The sequence below is a fragment of the Lynx canadensis genome, chromosome D4 (genome assembly GCF_007474595.2).
Source record: "Lynx canadensis isolate LIC74 chromosome D4, mLynCan4.pri.v2, whole genome shotgun sequence".
In the NCBI taxonomy this organism is placed as follows: Eukaryota; Metazoa; Chordata; class Mammalia; order Carnivora; family Felidae; genus Lynx; species Lynx canadensis.
This window is the reverse complement of record NC_044315.2, coordinates 84,037,929-84,062,943: the sequence shown is the minus strand read 5'-3', so window position 1 is coordinate 84,062,943 and position 25,015 is coordinate 84,037,929. Positions and strand designations below refer to the sequence as shown.

The following is a 25,015-nucleotide window of genomic DNA, read 5'->3' as shown; positions in this document are numbered from 1 at the left end:
GAGATTTCTGCTCAGAGCTGTGGAATGCTCTGATGGGCCCTGTGTCTTTTGGCTAGCTCCATTTCAAGATTCCAAACTGCAGTTGCACATAAATAAGAAAAATTGGAAGAGGTCTGTGGGCAAAACGGCAACCAACTTTCATTGTGAGACCTAGGCTTTACACTAGAAGTCACATTTCAGAAATTGCTGGAAGGAAATTTTGAGATCTATTTTTAAAATGGAAATTGAGGGGCACCTGGGTGGCTTAGTCAGTTAAGTGACCAACTTTGGCTCAGGTTCGAGTCCTGTGTCAGGCTCTGTGCTGACAGCTCAGAGCCTAAAGCCTGCTTCGGATTCTGTGTCTCCCTCTCTCTCTGCCCCTTCCCCACTCGCACTCTGTCTCTGTCTCTGTCTCTCTCTCTGTGTCAAAATTAAATAAACATTAAACAAAACTTTAAAAAATGGAAATTGAGGCCCAGAGAACTTACAAAGAACTAGCCTACATAAATGGCAGAAACAGGAGCCTGGATTTACTGCTTTGCCAAGGAACACTAAGAACACATTCCAGGGGGCGCCTGGCTGGCTCAGTCAGTAGAGTATGCGACTCTTGACCTCAGGGTCCTGAGTTTGAACCACACATTGGGGGAGGAGTCTACTTTAAAAAAAAAGAAAAAAAGAACACATGGCAGTCAGCATGTTCTGTACAGTTTTCAAAGTAAATGACCGATGTGTCTATTACCTCTTCTAAGAGCTCACCAAACGCTCTGAAGAATGCTTCCCTCATCTCTCTCTGCTGTGGATGTCAAGAGTGAGGTTCACTGAATGAGGTGGGGCTGCAGGAGGGAGTTTGCCAGATGGTTTGGTAATGTGGGAACTGCCACCTGCTTTCGCTGCAAGGGGATACCATCTGCTTTCATTACCTACCTGTTCACTGACGTATCGGAGAGGGAAACAATGATGCTGATGACACCTTCCTTTCAAGCACATTATAGTTTGTAAAGAACAGTCATGTCCATCCCCCTACTTGCCTTCCTTCCCAGTTCTGAGAAAGTATCTTGAGTAGGATTAATTCCCAGTTACTGAGGTTCAGAGCCAAAAAAGTGAATTGCCATCTTTCTAAAGAGGACTGTAATCATAATTTTAAAACCTCAAAAATAATAGCATCTTTTCCTCATTTGGAATTTTTTCTCCAAGAAATTCTGAGCATGCCATCCTTATGTTGTTTTTTTTTTTTTCCTAAAATCTCAAATGTTACCTCTTCAGAAAGGCCTTTCCTGCTCACCTAATACTAAGAGCTAACACATTGCACTCACTCTGTACATGTTATCATTTTAAGCCCTTTCTATATATTAACTCTGTTAACCCTCAGTACAAGTCTATACAGTAAGTATTATGCTTATCATCTCCATACGATATGATGGCAGTTATTATCTCCATAGAGAAGCCAAGAAAACTGAGGCGCCAAAAGGATAAATAACCTTGCCAAAATCATGGTACGAGTAATAGAGCCTAGACTTGAACTCGACCATCTGGTGCTGGAGTCTGCACACTTTACCTCTACTATATTGCCAACCTAGGGTGCCTGGGTGGACCAGCCGGTTAAGCATCTGACTTGATTTGGGCTCAGGTCATGATCTCACGGTTTGTGAGTTCAAGCCCTGCTGTCCCCTCCCCGCCTCATCCATCCCCATGTCGGCCCTACACTGACAGTGCGGAGCCTGCCTGGGGTTCTCTCTCTCCCCTTCTCTCTCTGCGCCTCCCCAAGTTTAAGTAAGTAAACTTAAAAGAAAAATATACCGCCAACCTAAAGTAGGCTTCTTCCACTCCATTTTTCTTACTTACAGTACCCCTCCTTTCCCTTTTTAGCACTAATCACACACTGCAATTAGGTATTTGCTTGTTTATATGTATATCATTTGTCTCCTCTGTCTCCATGAGGGGAAGGATCATATCTGTCTCATTCACATTATAAGTGCTATATAACTATTTAGTGAATAAATGAAGAAATGTATGCTTGTGGGCATCATTCATTCTGTAACACACTTAAAATTTTTTTTAAGGAGGGGCAGAGAAAGAGAGGAAGAAAGAAAGAATCCCAAGCAGACTCTGCATTGTCAGCGCAGAGCCAGATGCAGAGCTCAAACTCAAGAACTGTGAGGTCATGACCCAGCCGAAACCAAGAGTCAGATGCTTAACCAAATGAGCCACCCGGGCACTCTGCAACAAACTAAAAATTAATTTTAGGGGTGCCCAGGTGGCTCAGTCACTACTGAGCTGTCACTACAGCATGTGCCTCTTGATCTCGGAGTTGTGGGTGTGAGTCCCACATGGGGTGTAGAGATTACATAAAAAGAAAATCTTAAAAAAAAATAATTTTACTTTGAAACAATTTCACAATTACAGAATAGTTGGAAAGAACTTCACTCGGAGATCTCATTAAAGTTTAGTCAAATGTCCCCCAAATACACTTTAGCGCAAGAAGATCCAGTCCTGGGTCACTCGCACAACAAATATTGAGCACCTGCTAGTTTTGGATTTTATAAGTCTCCTAAGTGGTCTCTCAACTGCAACAACTACCTACTACAATCTCATACAGCAACCAGAGTGATACTTTTATTTTTTGTTAAAAAAAATTTTTTTAACGTTTATTTATTATTGAGAGACAGAGAGAGACAGAGCATGAGCATGGAAGGGGCAGAGACAGGAGACACAGAATCTGAAGGAGGCTCCAGGCTCTGAGCTGTTAGCACAGAGCCTGACGTGGGGCTGGAACTCACAAACCCAGCAAGATTATTATCTGAGCTGAAGTCAGACGCTCAACCAACTGAGCCACCCAGGCACCCCAGAGAGTGATCCTTTTAAAATGAGTTATACATGTTACTCCTCTGCTCGAAACCCTGCAGTAACTCCCTATTAGATTAAAAGTAAAACCGTTCTTTTCTCTCATCTCCTCTCCTCTTGCTCCAACCACACTAATCTTCCCATTTCCAAAATTCCATCTAGATATGCTTCCACCTTAAGTTCTCTGTGCCAACCTCTTCCCTATAATTGCCCTCAAGTGTCTGACTGGCTAACTCCCCTACCTCTGGTGGTTCTTAGAAATACATCACCCCATCTCCCTATACTGCTCCCCCACCCCGGCACTTATCACTTTCTAAAATGCTGTAGTTATTTATTATGTTGTTTATGTTCTGTCTCCTCTTCTAGAATGTACTTACAGACAGAGGATAGAGATCTTTGTCTATTTTGCTTGCTCAATATCCTAAATGGCTACAATAGTACCTGGCATACAGTTGGTGTTCAACAAATAGCTGTTAAATGAACAATTGTTGGTTATACTAAGTGCCAGGTTCTGTTTTTTTGCACTGGGAGTAGAACAGAAGACTCCCTGCCATCATCAGACTCACACTGAAGCATACTTAAACCAGTTAGACCTATGTTCCAACCTCGGCTACTATGCCTAGTTCCTGTGTGTTTGGGGGCAAGTTACTTAACCTCTCTGAACCTTGGTTTCCTATCAACTGTTATGAGAATTAAACGGAAAAACAGCATTTATATATCATTTAGCATCAGAAACGCTTAATCACTGTTTCCTTTTCTCCAAGGCTGCAAGATTGGTAGCCTGATATCCCTGACAGGCTTAGACGAGGTTTTCACGAGGACTTGGATAAGTACAAACAGGTTATTATGGCGAGGCTTACCCAATTTTTAAGATGTTTTGGTGACAGAATGCTTAAAAGGGTCGAACCGAGAAACCAAGGAATGGCTAGAGTCACCTACTTTGTCTTTTTGCATCGGAAAAGCCTCTCTGGGCCGATAGAAGTGAAAGTCTAAAGGAAGGGAAGGGGAGTAAAAGTGAAGTAGCGGGCCACTACTAAAAACTACAAATCCCAGAACCCCAGGCTGCAGACAACTACGGGTCCCAGTAGGTTTCACGGGCTGAACTGGGGTTCGCCTCTAGGAACCTGCAGCCTGGGTTCAGCTGAAGAGAGCGTATGCCGTGCGGAGGTAGCGGGGAGAATCGGGTCAAGCTTTACGCCGCTGCGCAGACGCCTCACACGGGCCGGACGTGACGTAGGAACAGTTCCGGCTTCGGCCTCCGCCGCTGCCGCTGCCGCCGCTACTACTGCCGCCGCCGCTGCCGCCGTCGCCGTCGGGGCTTGTTATTTCTAAAATGGCGCCCCTAGACTTGGACAAGTATGTGGAGATAGCGCGGCTGTGCAAGTACCTCCCGGAGAACGACCTGAAGGTGAGTCCAGCCGGGGCGGGAGCGCTGCTTGCGGGCTCGCCCCTTCCGGCAGTGGGGCTCCCGCCGGCCCGCCCTTCCTCTCTCCGCGGGACCCCCGCCGGCATCCCGTCCGGTCCCGTTCCGGTGGAGGGCCTATTGCGGGGCGAAGCGACCGGGTCAGACCAGGCGTCACGCGGAGAGCGGGAGGGAGCCCAAGTCCCCCAAATGCTGTCCTAGTTTCCTTGGAGGGGATCCCGAGGGATGTCGCGGCCTCTGCCCCAGGGTTGCCCCTCTTGGCCTTCGGACTACCCCAGGGCTCGGAGCCCTGACAGCTTTGCTTGGAGGACTCCTCTCCTCTCTCCCCGACTCCGGTCTCCCGGAGGCCGACCGAGTCCCAGCGGACAGTGCCCTCGGGATGGGGTCATCCCTCAGAAGTGGTGACAGGAGCGTGGGGTGGCCGGCGTCTGACAGGAGATGCCACCGGCTCCCGGAACGCGACCCCAGTGTGTTCAGGTCTCGGCGGAATGAGAAGACGGTGGGCCAGGGCGGTCGGGTAGCGATGTCAGAGAACGCCAGGTCTTCCCTCTTTCCATACCCCGCGTCCCAATTGCTTGGTAGGAGCGTTGCTTTCCTTCTACTAATTCAGATATGAACCCGTTTTCCAGTAGGTTGTTGAGCTGATTTCAGTGTGTAAAGTAGTAGGCCTTCCATGCAAATACTTTTCTGTTCCTTAAGTTGTTTCCTCATAATCCCTTCTTAACTCAAGATTTCATTTTCTTGGTTTCCAAAAGGAGACGAGTCGTTCCTTGCTACTGCTTAGTCCGGGTAATAACAGTGCATGTATGTGTGGGTAAAGAATGGATGTAAGAGAAGAGGAATTCAGTTTGGGGTATACTGCTTTTCTGACAAGTGTTCCCATGCGCTTGTTAAAACCGGTGCTTAGATGTCTGACAGTGTTTAGCGGTGAGTCCTAGTCCCCGTTTTACGTGTTCAGTTAACTTTGATTTGCTGTGTAGTAAGTGGGTAAACTGTTGATGGTTTTGAGTCCTTTTTCTTTCATCTGTGGATTTAAAGCAATTTATCTTTGTAAATTCTTTCTCTTAAGGAAGATATTACTGTTTTTTTTTTTCTTTTGCTCTGTTGATACAGGAAGTTGATATTTAACATCAGTCAACAAGTATGCAAAATGTTTAAGGTCACATCAGCTCTGGTGGATGTAAGTTAAGTGTACCTGTTGATTATATGTGCTGTATGATGGGGGAGCCATTCGTGTGCATTTTCCCCTTTTTAATAGGATAATTTGATTAAAACGAGGACAAAGCCGGTACTAGAAATGTAGCTTTTATTTATGTTCATCTGAGTCTTTCAGACATGAGTTTTGTAGCTTCCTTCTGTTATATGCTTTTTTAAAGAAGTGAGGATACAACCAGCATTGGGACCTAATTAGTGGAAAACTAACCACATGTCTTGTGGTAGCATTGTTAATTCCATAGACGAAGTTGATTTTTTCATACCAGTGATTTGATGTGGACTTTTTTGTTCTTTAGCGCATATAAAGCTGTTTTAAGCTTTGTGTTTATAATTAATAAAACGTTGCTTATTACAATATGTCTTGATATTAATTTGAGATTGGCTGTTGAAATTATTTGAAAGATGATCAGTTGGATTTTCTTTAGGTAAACTTTTAGTTTGTTAAACATTGGATTTCCTTCCCATCTTAAGGAAATATAGATATCAAACCATTTCATTTCTCTTTGCAACACTATTGGACTGTGCTTAGTATGTATCTGTTTCTTAATAAACAATTTTTTTTTTAAACCTTCTGGGCAACTACTGGGAAGAGAGAATTCTGAATTTTTCTCTGTAAGTGGAGGCTTTTCTTCTTTGTCTTGGAAATGGTTTGATCAGATTAATGTACTTGTGCTGTTCCTGTCTGGAGTATTTTTAAAGAAATTTAATTTTGTTTCTATTTCTTGGCATGAATTAGAAACTAAAATTAGACAAGCCAAGAAAGTATTTCAGGAGTACCTTTTCTGAGGCTTTAGAGCCAAAATAAAAGATTGTGTCAGAGGAAAAAAACAAACCATTGGGGCTACTTAATGGTTTGTTCTGGTAGAAAAGACAGCAGTTCACCTGTATTTTCAAATTGATTAGAAGTTGGAAGCACTAAATAAAATAATAAATGCATAGGATGTTTTAGATCTAATCACGATTTCTTTATATCTGAATTGGAAGTGGTCAGATCACTAATACTGGATTGAATGTACAAAGTTGTTTTGTAAGAATAAAGATGAAATATATGAAAGTGAGTGGGCCAAAACATAACCTTTCTTTAAAAAGAGCTCATGTGGTTCTCATCTACAATAAAGATTTCAGAGAGGATCATAGGAGATACAGATTCCATATCTGGCCAAGTGGAAGAACGAATGATAAAGGCAGGTTTACTGAATACTGAAGAATTTTGGGGAGTAGGGATTCTATAGTTTGTAGATTGATCTTTTGAACGGTTCTTAAAGATGACATGCAAGTAAAGAAATTGCACAAGGAACTGTGCAATTCCATAATAACCACTTTTGTGAATTAATAGTTAATGTAATCTTTTTGGAATTCATTTTTGTGTTTAGTTTGAGCCATCTCTGAGTTTTTCATATAAGGCTCCTGGGTCTGCAAAGTTGTATCTTTATTTGAAATGCTTCCATAAAGCTTCAAAAAATTCTGCCTGGATTTTTTGAGATTTTGCACCTCCTCATTTCAAACTCTGATTTTATAGATTCTCATCATAAACAGTATGCAACCCATTAGTTTAGTCACTCACCTTAGTGCTTGTGTTATTGATCATTCTGTTTACCTGAGTGGTTTTTCATTGTTTTTTTTTTCAAGTAAGGAAAATCAAACCCAATGCGGCAGATAGGAATATATTATGGCTTTGTGTAGGGCTAGAAGAGTGTCTTCAAGACCCTCTCTGATAATATCTGCCATTTTGTTTATCTTTTTGGCCACAGAATCAGTCTTCTATGGCTTATGAAAATAGTCTACAACAGTGCTGTCTGGTAGAAATAAAATGGTCAGAAACATGAACCTCAAAAGGTCAAATTTAAAAAAAATCGAAGGGAATAGTTGAAATTAGTCTTTTTTTTTTAAAGTTTATTTATTTTGAGAGAGTGAGCAGGGGAGGGGCAGAGAGGGAGATAAAGAATCCCAAGCAGGCTCTGCACTGCCAGTGCAGAGCCCATCGCAGGGCTCGATTGACAAACTGTAAGATCATGACCTGAGCCAAAATCAAGAGTTGGATGCTCAACCGACCCCCCAGGTACCCCCCCTTTTTTAATCTTAGTAATATTTTATTTACTAGCCACCCAGGTACTCCCCTTTTTTTAATCTTAGTAATATTTTATTTAACCCAATTTCAACATGTAATCAGTATAGAATTATTAATTTAATATTTTATCCTTTTTGGGGTACTGTCTATGAAATACGTATATTTTACATTTATGACACATCGACATTTGGACTAATGGCATGTAGCTGTAGATGTCCTATGGAACAGTGCATGTCTGTAATGACTCCCTAGTCCCTTTTCTAGAATTTCAGAGCTAAGAGTAAATCAGAGTTCTTCTAGTTCTGTACCCTTCTTACTTTACTGAGGGGTACTGAGCTCCACAGAGTTTATGATCTGCCTAAGGATGTACACCTAATCAACGAACTAGGTTGGAAAGCCTCCCTATTCAGAGCTCTTTCTGATGCAGTTAATAGCTTTTTTAGGATGACAAATAGTATGCTTTTCTAGGTACATCTTGCACTTTACTTTCCTTTTTACTTCCCATTCTAAGCACATTGGACTGTTCTCTTCTGACAACATGCTCTGTACTTTCCTCCTCCTTTGCTTCTGCTCGGTCTGTTTCTATCACCTACTTTTTAAATACTTATATAACACAAATATTAAATCATTTAATACTCTATGAGTTATGTATAATATTTGCTCCATTTTGTAGACAGGTAATTGAAGCACAGACAGGTTAAGTAACTTTCCAAAGTTACAAAGCTGGGAAGTAGGTGGAGGAGCTAGGATTCAAACCTAGGCAGTCTGGGTCCAGGGTTCACATCTATAACTATCACTTATATTTCCTCTGTGCAGTACCCCCCTTGCCCCTTTTGGGCTCTAGCTCAGATGCCACTTTCTCTATGCAGAGCTCCTGGATTCTACAGTCAGAATTATTAGCAATGATTAGAATGTACATCGCTGCTTACAGTTTTCAGGGTACCTTCATGTTTATTCTATCATTTACACAGTTGTGTAAGGCAGAACAAATATCAGAGCCAAGACTTGATGAGGTTTAAGTGGGTTTTGCTATAGTGACTCAGCGGAGTATATACCTGAATTTATTTTCTCTTAAAAATTCCCGTTTTTGGGGGCGCCTGGGTGGCTTAGTCGGTTAAACATCTGACTTCAGCTCAGGTCATGATCTCGCAGTTCGTGGGTTCAAGCCCTGTTTTGGTCTCTGTGCCTAGAGCCTGCTTCGGATTCTGTCTCCTTCTCTCTGTCTTCCCCTCCCCCGCTTGCACGCTGTATGTGTGTCTCTCTCAAGAATAAATTACCATAAAAATTTTTTTAGAAATCCCGTTTGTTTGTTTTTTCCTGCACTGACCTTTGCCACATAGCACCTTATTGTTCCACTTTACCACTCTGTCTTCTGTGGTAGCAGATATGTCAGTCTCTACTAGACTGCAAAGCTTCTATTTTTTCTTCTTCTTCTACTTTTTTTTTTTTTTAAATTAGAGAAAGCGCAAGCAGGGGAGAGGGGCAGAGGGAGAGAGAATCTTAAGCAGACTCCACACTCAGCGTGGGGCCTGATGTGGATCTTGATCCCATGACCCTGGGATCATGACCTGAGCCGAAATCAAGAGTTGAACACTCAACTGACTGAGCCATCCAGGTACCCCTAGACTACAAGTTTCTTGAGGACCAGGATCATGTATGTTTATTTTTGTATTCTCCATAGTCTTAGAGAACACTGCATTGTATGTGATAGACAGGTAGTTAAGGTTCGTTGAATTTAGTTGTATTCTGGTTTTTGGGGGCGCCTGGGTGGCTCAGTTGGTTAAGCATACAGCTCTTGATTTCGGCACAGGTCATGATCTCGTAGTTTGTGAGTTCAAGCCCCACATCAGGCTCTGTGCTGAGAGCACGGAGCCTGCTTAGTATTCTCTCTCTCCTTCTCTCTCTGCCCTTCCCCTGCTTGTGCGCGTGTTCTTTCTTTCAAAATAAATAGACTTAAAAATAAAGTATAGGGGCACCTGGGTGGCTCAGTCAGTTAAGCGTCTGACTTCAGCTCAGGTCATGATCTCGTGTTCGTGAGTTCAAGCCACACATCGGGCTCTGTGCTGACAGCTCAGAGCCTGGAGCCTGCTTCAGATTCTGTCTCCATCTCTCCCTCTGCCTGCCCACCCATCACGTTCTCTCTCTCTCTCTCTCTCTCTCTCTCTCTCAAAAATAAACATTAAAAAAATTTTTTTAATGTAATTTTATACCGTTTTACAAACACACATTTCTTCAGATGTCTCCTTTTGTCAAGTACTGTTCCCTATGGGTGCTAGAGATAGAATCTGATACTTCTCTCTACCTTTGAGGGGCTCTCAAAATAGTAAAAGAAATAGATAAACAAATGATTATTGCATGGTGTGTTAGGTGATATAATAGAGGGCTGTTCAGGATATTGAGGAACATATTAAAAGCAGCATCTAACTGGAGCCAGAGATGATTTCACACAGAAGGAACAATGAGAGGATGAGCAGAGTTTGTTCAGGTAGACAAAACAGGAAGGAAAGAATGTTCAAGCAGAATAAATACCATATGCAGTGGTATAGCTTAATCTGAAAGAACATGACCAGTTCAGGGAACTTCTAGTGGTTTGGTTGGCTGGAGATGGTGCTTGGAAGGCAGGCAGAGGCCAAATCATGGAAGATTAGGCTGATAAACTTGGATTTTTATCTTTTAGGTGGTATATGTATAAACACTTTGAAATGCTTTTATATTTTAGGGGAAAACAAATCATACTGTGACTTTGGGATGTTGTTTAAAATATAGCTAACTAAAAAGAAAAGTAGATTCAAAGAAAACTGTTACAGGAATACACTGTATTATAGTATATACAACATACACTGTTGTATGTGGTGGGAATATGACAAAAATCATGAAGATGTTACCTGAATAGAGTTTTGGAAACACTGCCATAGACAGAGGAGTACCTTTGAGAGATTTTTAAGGAGGACTGTGACAATAGGTTTTAGAAATTGGAGCGCCTGGGTGGCTCAGTCGGTTAAGCGTCTGACTTCAGCTCAGGTCACCATCTCGTGGTCCATGAGTTCAAGCCCTGCGTCGGGCTCTGGGCTGATGGTTCAGAGCCTGGAGCCTGCTTCCGATTCTGTGTCTCCCTCTCTCTCTGCCCCTTCCCCGTTCATGCTCTGTCTCTCTCTGTCTCAAAAATAAATAAAAACAGTAAAAAAAAAAAAAAAAAAGAAAAGAAATAGTCTGGCAGCATTTGTAGACCATGGTTTGGAATGGGACAAAAGTGTCACAGAAGCAGTAGGCCGAATGACAGGAGATTTTGACGTAAGACAGTGACAAGTGATTGTGGTGTTTAAAAGGAGATGGGAGCGTCTGGTTGTCTCAGTCAGAAGAGCATGCGACTCTGACCTGTGGGTAGTAAATTCAAGCCCATGTTGGGTTTAGTAGGACCTGTTGACAGGTTAGGTCTAGGTTACGAGAAAGAGAGGAGTTCAACGTAACCTCAGTTTCTGGCATAGATTACTCAGTAAATACTGAAACTAGATTAAGGAATGTGAGGGAGTTTGGTTTGGGCCATACTGAGTTTGAGATGCTGCCAAGTCAAGACATCAAGGTAGAGATGGCCAGAAGACTGTTAGATACACAGGCTGGTTAGGTAACAAATATTTATTGATTGTCAAATGTGTTTTCAGACACTAATAGTTCTAATAGTTTTAACTCAAGAGAAAAGTCTAAACCAGTGGTTCTGAACTGGGGGTGATTTTACCCCTGAGAAGATATGTGGCAGTGTCTGGAGACGTTTTTGATAGTCACAGCTAGGGAGTTACTGTGGGTATCTAGGGGGTATAGAGGCTAGAGATGGTGCTAAATATCTTATAATGCACAGGACAGCAGCCCCTCACAACAAAGAATTATCCATAGTGCCATGGCTAAGAAACTTTGGTTTAGGTTGAAGATACAGATACTCCCTTCTGCATTGTAAAGGTGTGAATGTTCTTGTCATTTTGGATTCCAGCTCCTCATTCCCAGTGGTTTGTAGAAGTTCTATACAAAGGCTATATAAAAAATAATTTTAGATAGATTTTTGTTTCTTAAGCCAAGAGATTTTATAAATGCCAGTATGTTAAAGGAAATAGTATGCTTTAGCTAACAAGAGCAGCTAAACATAGAATTATAAAATTTAAAGCCCAGTGTTTTAAATTTGAGGGGCAAGAGGGAACAGGAAGATAGGAGCAGAGAACAGAATGGAACCTGGACTATCTTGAGGGAAAGGTAGAGAAGGGAAATAGGTTCATCTAAGAAGGGGGCTATGAGCCCCTACTTGTCCAAGGATTGGGAATTCATTGGGCACTGTGGGGAGGGATGGGTGTAGTTTGCCCTAAGATTGGGGAAGATTGAGAATCCTGCCTCAGTGACTGTTTTGGAGCAATAAGAGAAACCACACTGCATACAAACTGAGCAGTAGAACAAAGCTGTAAAGGGCTTTGGAAGAAAGGGTCGTGTGTCTTCCCCATGGCAAGGGTACACTCCTTGAGGCCACTGTGTGTGTAGTTGGCTGACTCACGTAGAGTTTGTACTGAGATTTCATAGACTTCTTACTTTGTATGTGTTTGGTTTGAACTTGTAAGCTACTGCTGAACTGGAGAGATGAGAGGAAATAGCTTTGGCTTAGAGATTCAGCTCTTTAAGTCCTCATTTGGAACCACAGAAGTGTCAGTGACAAGAGGCAGCTGTTATTTTACTCCAGGTAGTGTGCCTGGCCTTGGGTTGAAGATGCTGCCTAAGTAGTTTACATGTGTTCCCTAGACACTCACCAGCTTTTAAGATTGGCAAGGTTTCACAGTAATGTTCTTGAGTTTATGGTCTACTGTCACTTTCAGATGAGCCCTGAGGGGTATGGGCTGGTCACTACGGGTGGCTTGCAGTTAAGGGGGCATTATGGGTTAAGAGAGCCAGACATATGTGGGTGCAAATTCTGGCACATTCAACATGGGAATCATGGAGTCCCTCAGGAATCTGTGCTGTCATTAGTTTCAAAATGTTAATGATATCTTACCTTGTTCCCAAAAGGATATAGAATGGCTTATGAAGGTACATTCAATATAGCAAGGTAAATTACATTTAGAATAAGTAAGAAAAATGAGACAAAGAATGTAAAGATAGGAAACCAAGATGGAGCCAGTGGTAAAAGTAAGAATTGTATACAAAATAAAAGCTGTGATGACTAGATTACTTCTTTGAGATGAAGTCCTAAGTTTTCTAGGAGTCTACTGAAAGATAGAAACTGATCAGTTAAAAAATTCACCAAAGATTTGTCTTTGTCTCAAAGGTGACAAACACAATCTTCTCAGGGAAATCACACCTATCCCTGATAGAGGGAGCAAAGAGGCATTCCTCTATTGGGTTCTCCTTGAAGGTAACTGTTTAATAATAGCATCCTATGCACCTTGTTTATAGTCTACACAGTGACCAGCTCTGTTTCCTAGAATGTCCCTTACCACAGCTGTGTGGCATGATGTTAGAGTATAAATTTGGGAGGTACGCCTGGGTGGCTCAGTTGGTTAAGCATCCGACTCTTGATCTCAGCTCATGTCTCCATCTCAGGGTCATGAGTTCAGGCCCTGCATTTTGGGATCCACATCAGGTGTGGAGCCTACTAAAAAAATAATAAATAAATAAATAAAATATATATGTATATCTATATCTATCTATATATAGAGAGTGTTGTAATTTGGGAAAAAGCAATTGGGAAAGGAGGGTAGTATAATGCAGGGTGAGGACAGGCCTCCCTGAAGGACAGATTGGCTTAATTCAGGATGGAGTTTGTAGTAGGTTTGTAGGTTTGTTTGGGTAACATTTTAGTAACTGATCTTCAAAGGGATGTACACAGTGGAGCCTCCAAATTTACAAGTAACTAACAGTTTCGTGAGAGTGGGCAAGTAGCCTGATCAACATGGTAGGAAATAGAGAACTTTTCCAGAGATGCATTATGGAGAGAAGAATGGGAGGTAGCTTCTTTGGCAGCTTGTGTCAGAGGATGTATTGGGGGAAACATTGAAACTCCTGGTATGGGTTCTGACCTTCACAGATGGAAGTTTGACCTTTTCTTAAAAGGTGTAAAATCCAGAAGGGAGTGTGAATGAGGCAAATGCCTGAAAAGATGCAGGCCTCATGGGCAACAGACAGAAAACTCTGCCCAGTCTTATACAGATCAGCAAAGTACTTCTATAAATACATTGGTGAAATTCTCTTTGAGAAGGTTTGGTGAGTGTACCTGAAAAAATAGTACAAATATTAATTAGACAAGGCATTATATCTAAATAAGGTGGGTAAGGTCCCAAGATAGGTACTTTACGCCCCCCCCCCCCCAAGATAGGTACTTTAAAACATCACTGTAGGGGTGCCTGGTGGCTCAGTCAGTTAAGTGTCTGACTTCAGCTCAGGTCATGATCTCACAGTTTATGAGTTCTAGCCCCATACTGGACTCTGTGCAGAGCCTGGAGCTTGCTTTGGATTCTGTCTGCCTCTCTTTCTGCCCCTCCCCTGCTCACGCTCTGTCTGTCTGTCTCTCTCAAAAATAAACATTAAAAAAATTAAAAATCATTATATTCTCTTATTTAAAAAAATTGTATAATATCAGAAAAAACATTTCAGAAATGTTTGAAATTGGAAGAGCAGCCATCTCTATAAGGAGTGATTTTAAGTGGTTTTCATCAAGATGGTTATTATTATTATTATTGTTTACTTTTGAGAGAGAGAGAGTGCATGCATACACATTGGGAAGGGGCACAGAAAGAGGGAGAGGGAGAATCCCAAGCACGCTCCACATTGTCAGCACGGAGCCTGACGCGGGCTTGATCTCACAAACTGTGAGATCATGACCTGGGCCAAAATCAAGAGTCAGATGCTCACGTGACTGAGCCATTCAGGTACCCCTAATTATTATTATTATTTTTTTACAGTAACAGGTTATGTATATACATACAGACGTATATATATATATATATAAATAATAGACTTATTGAGGAGTAATTTATATCATAAAATTTAATTTATTTGTAAAAGTTTTTTAATTTTTTAAATATTTTATTTTTAAGATTATTTCTTTATAAAGATGTTATTAAAATTTTTTTTAATGTTTATTTATTTTAGAAGGAGAGACAGAGTGTGAGTGGGGGAGGGGCAGACAGAGCCAGAGGCACAGAATCTGAAGCAGGCTCCAGGCTCCAAGCTGTCAGCACAGAGCCTGCTCAGAGCCCGACATGGGGCTCGAACTCATGAGCTGTGAGATCATGACCTGAGCTGAAGTAGGATGATTAACTGACTGAGCCACCTAGGTGTCCCTATAAAGGTATTTTTATGTAATATCTACATCCATCATGGGGTTTGAACCCACAACCCTGAGTCACATGTTCTTGCTGACTGAGCTAGCAAGGTGCCCTTGTTTATTTATTTTTAAGTTTTTAATTTTAAAAATCTTTTAAAAATATATATTATTAATTTTTTATGTTTATTTATTTATTTTCAGAGGGGTGGGGAGGGGCAGAGAGAGAGGGAGAGAGAATCCCAAGCAGGGTCCATGCTGTCAGTGCAGAGCTTGATGTGGGACTTGATCTCATGAACTGTGAGATCATGACCTGAGCTGACACCAAGAGTTAGGTGCTTAACCGACTGAACCACCCAGGCACCCCTCCTTCTGGGTCATGTGTTATATAATTCATTGTACACTTATTATGTAGTAGATCGAGGATATAACTGTGTATGTATGTGTATAAAACTCTGCAGAGCACTTTGCATGCACTGTCTCATTTAATACTTAGAATATCCCCAGGTAGGTGTCTCTGTTTTGTGGATGAAGAAACTGAGACACAGAAATCAAGTAACTTGCTCAGGGATACACAGCTAAGTAATGGACAGTAAGCTAAGTAATCTGTAAGAGATAGAGCTGATTGTTTGGCCTCTGGTCTTTTTTTATTTCAAAGGCTATGCTCTTAACCTCTGAACTATGCCATGGCATTAATTGGTGTGCCCCTTTTCTGTCTTAGAGGATAACATAATCTGGGATTAGTACTTGTTGATTAGAAATAAAGGAGTATTGCCTCTCAGCCCTATGCTGTTTCTCCAAAATTTGACCTTGCAGCGGCATTGAACATAGTTGATCACTCACTCCTCTTTTTCTTTCTTCTTCTTCTTTTTTTTTTTGTCCCCGCCCTTTGATCACTCCTCTTTGAGTCCATTTGTTTACTGGACTTCCAGGATACCACATTGTCATGGTTGCCTTTCTGTCTCACCAAGCTCTTTTGCTTGTTCCTTCTTTTTTTGCCTAAGTTTTAAATATTGGTATATCTGAAGGATCATTTATTGATCTTATCCTTTTCTCTGCTTGTAGCTACCACTTTAGTTATATCTTCTAGTCTCATTCATGTACGTATGTATGTATGTATGTACGTACGTACGTACGTACGTACGTATATCCTGACAATCTCTAAATTGGTCTCTCTGACCCATAGCCTTTTCCTTTAACCCAAAACTCATTTGATCACTTGTTTACAGCACATCTGAGGCACTTGGAAATCTGATAGGCACCTCAGACTTAATATGTCAAAATCAGATTCTTCTAGCCAAATAGTGGAAACAACCCAAATGTCTAGTGACTGGTGAATGGATAAGCAAAATGTGGTAAATACATACAATGGAATATTATTTATTTATAAAAAAGAACAAAATAATAACAAAGGTTACAATATGGATGGACCCGAAAAGCATTATATTAAGCGTAAGAAGCCAAAAGGCCACAAAAGGCACAAAAGGCCACATGGACAGGAGCACCTGGGTGGCTCAGTTGGTTGAGTGTCCAACTTCTGCTCAGGTCATGATCTCATGGTTTGTGAGTTTGAGCCCCTCATCAGGCTGTCTGCTGTCAGTGCAGAGCCCACTTCAGATCCTCTGTCCCTCTCTGCCCTCCCCAGCTTGTGCTCTTGCACTCTCTCTCAGAAATAAATAAACATTAAAAAAAAAAAAAAAAAAGGCCAGATGTCCAGAATGGACAAATCCATGGAAACAGAAAGTAGATTGATTAGTAATTGCCTAGTGCGGTGGTGTGGAGTTGTGGGGAGTGACTACCAATGGGTACATAGTTTTTTAGGGGTGATGAACATTTTTTTTTTTTAGTTTGTAGCTTGAGGCATTTTATTCTAAAAAGCTGGCACTTGTATACATAAACTATCAAAAACTTAAAATTCATCACGTTTACTTCATTTTTTAGCTCGACCTTCTAGTAAATCTTTAGCTTCATTGATTTTGGCTGCTATATAAGGAGATCCTTCCTTGTCTGGGTGATTTAAAAGCATAATTTGTTGACGAGCATCTCTTATTTTTCCTTTATTGGCAGTAGGGCTTACGCCTAGTATTAATGCTGCTGCTTGTTTTGTTATTTTGGATTCAAACCCACCTCTGTAATAGCCATCACTGAAGGCAGAATTTGGTAGACTTTGAAAAACTTGTTTTACTTGAGGTTCCATATTGTGTTTCATGGCCTCCAAAACATAACGGCCTGCAAATCCTGCAGCAGCAACAGTCAGTCCGACTGCTGCCGCTGCACTGGCCATGGCTTTGGCTTGGTTCCCCCACCTCCACCGAGAGCGTGGTCCTTCCCAGCCCAGAGTTTGCAACCAACCAGTTCCCACACAGTGATGAGGCCACCACCAGCAGGCACCAAAAATGTTCTAAAATTAATTACAATGATGGTTTCCCAACACTGAGTATACTAAAAAACAACTGAATTTTGGAGGTATTTTTTGGTATGTGAATTATATCTCAATGAAGTTGTTGAAAATCGAATTCTTCATTCCCCGTCCCTCAAACTAAACTCAAATCAAAACAGTCTGCTCATGAAAGAAATCATTGATAAATTAGACTTCATTAAAATTAAAAACTTTTACTTTGTAAAAGACATTGTCAACAGAATGGGAAGATAAGCCACAGACTGGGAGAAAAATATTTGCAAAACACTCATCTGATACCAGACTTTCATCCAAAATATGCAAATCAGGGGTGCCTGGGTGGCTCAGTCAGTTGAGCGTCCGACTTAGGTGCAGGCCATGATCTCACAGTTTGTGGGTTTGAGCCCCATGTCGGGCTTTGTGCTGACAGTTTGGAACCTGGAACCTGCTTCAGATTTTGTGTCTCCCTCTCTCTCTGCCCCTCCCCTGCTCACTCTGTCTCTCAAAAATGAATACATTTTAAAAAAAGTTTTTTAAAAAATATGCAAATCAAAGAACTCTTAAAATTCAATAATAAGAAAACTGCTCCATTAAAAAATGGGCCAAAGACAGGAGCAGACACCTCACCAAAGAAGATATACAAATGACACATAAGCATATGAAAAGGTGCTCCTCATCATGCATCATTAGGGAAATACAAATTGAAGCAACAGTGGAATACCACCACAAGACTATTAGAATGACCAGAATCCAGAACATTGACAACACCAAATGTTAGCAGAGTTGTGGAGCAGCAGGAACTCTCATTCATGCTTAATGGGAATGCAAAATAGTATAGCCACTTTGGAAGATTGTTTGGCAGTTTCTTACCAAACTCTTACCATATGATCTAGCAGTCATGTTCCTTGCTATTTGCCCAAATTAATTGAAAACTTATGTTCACCCAAAAACCTATATATGGATGTTTATGGAAGTGTTATGTATAACTGCTAAAATTTGGAAGCAACCAACATGTCTTTATTAGGTGAATGGATAAATAAGTAGGTACACCAAGATAATGGAATATCATTATTATTTTTAAAATTATTTTTAATTTGATTTATTTATTTTGAGAGAGATTGAGAGAGAAAGCAGAGGGGCAGAGAGATAGGGTGAGAGAGAATCGCAAGCAGGCTCCACACTGTCAGCACATAGCCCAATGCAGGGCTCAAACTCAAGAACTGTGAGATCATGACCTGAGCTGAAGTCAGGAGTCAGTTGCTTAACCTCATGAGCCACCCAGGTGCCCCAACAATGGAATATTATTTAGCACTAAAAAGAAATGAGCTATCAGGCCATTAAAAGACATGAAGGAAGGGTGCCTGGATGGTTCAGTTAGGCGTCCGACTTTGGCTCAGGTCATGATCTCAGGTTTCATAAGTTTGAGCCCCTCATCAGGCTCTCTGCTGTGAGCACAGAGCCCGCTTCGGATGCTCTGTCTCCCCCCCTCTCTACCCGTCCTCCGTGCGTGCATGCTCTCTCTCTTTCTCAAAAATAAATAAGCATTAAAAAAAATGAAGGAATCTTAAATGCATATCATTAAATGAAATAAGCAAATCTGAAGACTAAGGTATGATTCAAGCTGTATGACATTGTGGAAAAGGCAAAACTGGTGACAGTAAAAAAGATCAGTGGTTTCCAGGGTTTGGGGGAAGGGAAAGAGGAATTGATGAAGCACAGAGGATTTTTAGGGCAGTGAAACTATTCTGTATGATATTGCTATTCTGTATACATGTCATTATACATTTGTCAAAACCCATAGAATGTATAACAACAAGAGTGAACCCTAATGTAAACTGTGGACTCTGTATAATAATGATGTATCAATGTAGGTTCATTAGTAACACGCACCACTCTGATATGGGATGTTGGTAGTGGAGGAAACTGTATGTGTTTGTGAGCAGAAGATATATGGGAATTCTCTATATCTTCTGTTCAATTTTACTATGAACCTAAAATTGCTCTAAAAATTAAATCTATTTAAAAGAAAAAAAGGGGGGCACCTCAGTGGCCCAGTTACTTAAGAGTGTGACTCTGGATTTCAGCTCAGGTCATGATCTCAGGGTTTGTGAGATCGAACCCCTAATTGGACTGCATCCTGACAGCGTGGAGCCTGATTGGGATTCTCTCTCTCCCAAAGAATCTACAATAAGAAAATCTTTACTTGGAGTCTTAACCATCTTGATAAGACTATTAACATCCTTGTAGTTACTTAAGCCAAAAACATTGAGTCATGCTTGATTCCTTTCTTTCAACACTCTCTATCTAGTTGTTCTCAAACCTAGTGGATACTACATTCAGAAAACATCTGGAATCCATTCACTTGTGATCATTTCCTATTTTCATGATGTTAGTCCAAGCCAGTATTAACTTTTACCTAGATTATTGTAGAAGCATCCTAACTGGTGTGCCTGTTTCTGCCTTTGCCTCTTCCCTACTCCCATGTTCCTCATAGACCATTTTTAACATAGCAGACATAAGATCATATCACTCTTCTGCTTAGGACCTCCTAGTGGCTTCCTATTAAAAGCCCAGGTCCTTACATTCACCCCAAAGGACCTAAAAGTGTTCTGTGGTGCACTTCTGTTTTTCTCCTCATTCAGTCCACTAACTACACCAGCCTTGATGTTTCTAAAACACCAAGGATGCTTTTGCCTCTGAGCATTTTTTACTTACTGTTCTCTCTGGCTTCAGTGCTGTTTCACCCATAAACTTACCTTTCTTAGATTTTTGCTCAGAAGTTGCTTATCAGTAAGGCTTCTGTGCTCACCCCATTTAAAATATCAGTACCTGCTACCCACCTCTGCCATTTTTATCCCTATTACAGGGCTTCATTTTTTTCCTTCCCTCTTATTAGTATCTGAAAAAGTAATATGTATATATTTTTTACTTGTTTATTTTCTATACCTCTCCTCATTAGAGTATAAGCCCCTGAGATCAGGGCTTTTATTCTGTTTGGTCATTACTATTTATTTACTTTGTTTCTAGAATAATAACTGGTAATCATATTAGACTCTCAGTAAATATTTGTTATGTTGAACAGCTGAATATTCAAGATAGTACAGTGAAAAGAGGTAGGTAACCAGGATCCCAGATCTGTTGGAAAAATTAAGTAACTTTGTGACCTGAATGCTTGTGGGTCTCAGTCTTATCATCTGGGTCCAGTGAGAGATTTGACATAGGAGGGTTTTTTTTTTTTTTAAATGTTTATGTATTTTTGAGGGGGGGGTGTGTGTGAAGGTGCACATGCAAGTGGGGGATGGGCAGAAAATGCAAAGCTCAGAGCCCAACCTGGGGCTTGAACTTAAAAACCATGACATTATGACCTGAATGGAAGTCGGCCACTTAACCTGCTAAACCACCCAGGCGCCCCTAATGTTTATTTATTTTTAAGAGAGAGAGAGACAAAGAGCATGCGAGTGGGAGAGAGGGCCACAGAGTATTTGAAGCAGGCTCTGAGTTGAGAGCAGAGAGCCTGGTGCCAGGTCGAACTCACAAACAGTGATATCACGACCTGAGCCACCCAGGCCCCCCTGACATAGGTGGTCTTTGGTGCTGTGATATAATAGAAAATGTATATTGGTCTCTGCCCCCAGTTCCTATCACAGAAACCCTTATAATGTCTTGGGTGATAGCAATGTCTTGTTCTAATGAGGTAACCCTGGGTGGGCTTCTACATGGCTCCTGGATATAGGCTGGTCACCGGGAAGGCCAAACCGTGATTAGAAGTTTAGCATTTTCGGGGCGCCTGGGTGGCGTAGTCGGTTAAGCGTCCGACTTCAGCCAGGTCAGGATCTCGCGGTCCGTGAGTTCGAGCCCCACGTCGGGCTCTGGGCTGATGGCTCAGAGCCTGGAGCCTGTTTCCGATTCTGTGTCTCCCTCTCTCTCTGCCCCTCCCCCGTTCATGCTCTGTCTCTCTCTGTCCCAAAAATAAATATACGTTGAAAAAAAAAATTAAAAAAAAAAAAAAAAGTTTAGCATTTTCAGTCCTGCCCCCCATTCTTTTCAGAGAGAGAAGGGCTGAAAATGGAGTTAATAATGGATCATGTCTACATGATGAAGTCTCCATAAAATCCCCGAAGTATGGGGGAACATTCCATCTGATGTTCATTCATTCTCTTTGTCATATTCTTTAATAAACTGATAAATGTAAGTAAATGTTTTCCTGAGTCTGTGAGCTGCTCTAGCAAATTAATTAAACCCAAGGAGGAGATCTTTGTAACCTCCATAACCTTTGATCTGCAGCCAGTTGGTCAGAAACATAGGTGATAACCTGAACTTGTGATTGATGTCTGTAGTATGTGTCTGTGGTGGGGAAGAGGTGGCACAGTCTTGTGGGACTGAGCCCTTGTGGGATCTGGATGGGTAGTGGCAGAATTGAGTTAAATTGTAGGACAACCAGCTGGTGTCACAGAGAATTTCTTGTTGTGGGGGGAAAAAACCTCTGCACATTTGGTGACCAGAGTGTGAATGTTCTGTGTGACTAGTAAAGGAAACACACAGGAAAGAAGCACACGCTAGGGAAGACTGAGTTTTTCCCTACATAGGAAAGAAAAAGCTGGATTTTTTTTCCTTTACAAATGTAAGCCAGAATTGTGTAACTGAAAGAACCTTGACCATCTTTTATTGTAAAGGTAAGGCTCTGAGTTCAGAAACATTGTTTTACTCACTGGTGTCTATTCCTGTTATGAATAGTGGATGGATTATTGGCAGGAGTAAAGATCGGTGAAGCATCTGAAGATTGTGGGAAATTCAACCCAAGAGGGAGCTAGCTACGCAGACACCCAAGGCCAGAAGGACTCTAGGCCAGACGAAAGATCTTGCCTTTGAGGTGGTATTTGAAGGTCATGAACTTACCCTAGGAATAATAACAAGCCATTTTATTTTGAAATTTTCTGAGCAGCTATATTTCCCCTCATTTTCTTTCAAGGGGCCTCCCCTGCCCTCTCATTGTGAGTTCTTTCCTATGCTTGGCTCTGTATACAGTAGCTATAGCTGTTAAAGTGTGTCTCTCATATGTTTAAGTAAGTTGTTGCGTTTAGATTTTTTAATGTTTAAAATAATTTCATTATGTCTGCATAGTTGTTTTTTTTTTTTTTTTAAGAATAAGCTGTACACCCAACCTGGGGCTTGAACTCATGACCCTGAGATCAAGGGTCTTATGCTCTACTGACTGAGCCAGTGAGGTGCCTCCCCTTTTAATTAATTAAGTAAGTAAGTAAGTAAAATTTTTAAAATACTTTTTTAGGGGCACCTGGGTGACTCAGTCGTTAAGTGGCCGACTTCGGCTCAGGTCATGATCTCGCGGTCCGTGAGTTCAAGCCCCACGTCGGACTCTGTGCTGACAGCTCAGAGCTTGGAGCCTGCTTCAGATTCTGTGTCTCCCTCTCTCTGACCCTCCCCTGTTCATGCTCTGTCTCTCCCTGTCTCAAAAATAAATAAAACATTAAAAAAAATAATAAAATACCTTTTTAATGCTTGTGTAGTTTAATTTCTCCTTTCTTGGCAGACCTATCATAAAACCCAGTAGGGCCTCTGACTGTAGTATAAACTGGTCTTGGAAGGTAGGTTCTCTTCCAGTTCTCCATGGAGAGCAAGATGATACACTTCCTTCTCCATAGCACTGTTGGGAGAATCATTTTCCTTCTACAAAATCTTTTGATATGTTTTCAGAGGACAAATGGTTTTTCATTAAGTTTTTGTTTTGTTTTGTTTTTTGTTTTTTTTGTTTTTTTTTTTATGTTTATTTTGAGAGAGAGAGAGCAAGTGGGGAGAGGGGCAGGAGAGAGAGAATCCCAAGCAGACTCTGTGCTGCCAGCACACAGCCTGATGCAGGGCTGGAACTCATGAAGCCTTAGATCGTGACCTGAGCCGAAATCAAGAGTTGGGCCCTCACCCAACTGAGCCATCCAAGTGCCCCTACAGTTCTTTTTAAAAAGTAAGGTGACTCCTCAATTTTAGGTTTACATTTTGTAATTAATTAAATTTTAATTTTTATTTCGAAATAACTGGATTTATTTGTAGTTGAAAGAAATAATACTGAGAGATCCTATGTACCCTTTACTCAGTTTTCCCTAGGAGTAAGGTCTTGTAGAACTGTGGTAGCAGTACCACAACCAGGATATTGACATTGACACAACCCATGATCTTGTTCAGATTTCACCAGTTTTTATTGTACTCATTTGTGTTGTGTGTGTGTGTGTGTGTGTGTGTGTGTGTATTCAGTTCTATGCAATCTTAATACATCTGTAGTTTTATGTATCCAACCCCATATTCAAGACACAGACATTTCCATTACCAAAAGGATTCCTCATTTTGTCTTTTTGTAATCATACCCACTCCCCTCCTGTTCCTCCTAACTTCTGGACCCCTGGCAATCACTAAGCTGGTCTCCATTTCTATAAATTTGTTACTTCAAGAGTGTTATATAAATGGAATCATACCTTATGTAACCTTTTGGGATAGGGTTTGTTTTTTTTTTTTTCCTCACTCAACATAAATCTCTTGAGATTCATCCAGGTTGTTATGTGTCAGTGGTTTCTTTTATTATTGAATAGTATTCCATGGAATGAATATAGCAGTTAATTCAGTTATTCACTTGTTGAAGGACACTGATTTGTTTCGAATTTTTGGCTGTTATGAATTAAGCTTCTGTGGACACTTGTGCACAGATTTTTATGTGGACATAAATTTTCATTGCTGAGTGCAGTTGCTAGGTCATATGGTAAGTGCATGGTTTGCAATTTACTTTAAAAATTAGTAGATAGAAATTAGTAGATAAAAAACTTTTCATGTTAAAATTATTTACTCTTTTATTTGTTTGGTGAAAAACATCATTTTACAGTTTCTTTTTTTTTTCAACGTTTATTTATTTTTGGGACAGAGAGAGACAGAGCATGAACGGGGGAGGGGCAGAGAGAGAGGGAGACACAGAATCGGAAACAAGCTCCAGGCTCTGAGCCATCAGCCCAGAGCCCGACGCGGGGCTCGAACTCCCGGACCGCGAGATCGTGACCTGGCTGAAGTCGGACGCTTAACCGACTGCGCCACCCAGGCGCCCCTCATTTTACAGTTTCTTTAAAGATGTTTTCTTAAACCTATTGTCTGTGTAGCCAGGGAGTTTGTATTTTGGAATAGCCATTGTATTGTTCGCAGGCATTATGAGATGAAGGCAAAAAACAGACAGAAATCATATCATAGAATCATTAAAGGGTAGTTTCCTTTCCTATGAAACAATATACATATTCTTGTCTTTTTTGCATTTGATCTTTAGTTTTAATATTGTAGTGAAAGGTTGCATTCTATTTTCTCTTTCTACAGCGGCTATGTGACTATGTTTGTGACCTCCTCTTAGAAGAGTCAAATGTCCAGCCAGTATCAACACCAGTAACAGTGTGTGGAGACATACACGGACAGGTAAAATTTCATGAGCAGATTTTTAGCTTTTGTACTGTCCATAGTCCATGTGTGTTTCCATTTGTGCTGTGAAAAAGCCACCAGAAAAACAACAAAAACAGCTGGTCATTTGGTAGATTGCCTCAGTCTGTGTGACACTAATGATTCCTGGTTACTAATACAGTGAGTAAAAGCAGTGATCAAATTATTCATGGAATTTGTTGAAATTATACTTGCAAAGTGGATAGAATGCAGCATTATTGCTCTGTGGAATGGGGACGAGAGAAAATAAATGTGGACAGTTCACAGTGATTGTGATTAACAGGAGGTGCTTTGGTTTTAGGCACTAATTTTCTATTCTATTCA

At 41.0% G+C, this 25,015-nt stretch overlaps 2 protein-coding genes across 2 annotated transcripts in view; one reads left to right on the top strand and one right to left on the bottom strand.

Moving 5' to 3' along the window:
• The first annotated feature begins 4,078 nt into the window (after positions 1 to 4,078).
• PPP6C (protein phosphatase 6 catalytic subunit) overlaps positions 4,079 to 25,015 on the top strand; it is a 34,498-nt gene continuing 13,561 nt past the window's right edge. Inside the window, exons 1-2 of the mRNA XM_030293141.2 lie at positions 4,079 to 4,228; positions 24,575 to 24,670. Coding sequence (XP_030149001.1) covers positions 4,154 to 4,228; positions 24,575 to 24,670 — 171 coding nt within the window. The 5' untranslated portion in view covers positions 4,079 to 4,153. The remainder of the gene's footprint in view (positions 4,229 to 24,574; positions 24,671 to 25,015) is intronic.
• On the bottom strand, positions 16,748 to 17,101 carry LOC115499320 (mitochondrial import inner membrane translocase subunit TIM14-like). Its single transcript, XM_032595498.1, has one exon. The coding sequence runs from the start codon at positions 17,099 to 17,101 to the stop codon at positions 16,748 to 16,750; it is 354 nt and encodes a 117-aa protein (XP_032451389.1).

Excerpts from the sequence above, each read along its gene's own strand:
- LOC115499320 (XM_032595498.1), bottom strand. The coding sequence starts at position 17,101 with ATGGCCAGTGCAGCGGCAGCAGTCGGACTGACTGTTGCTGCTGCAGGA.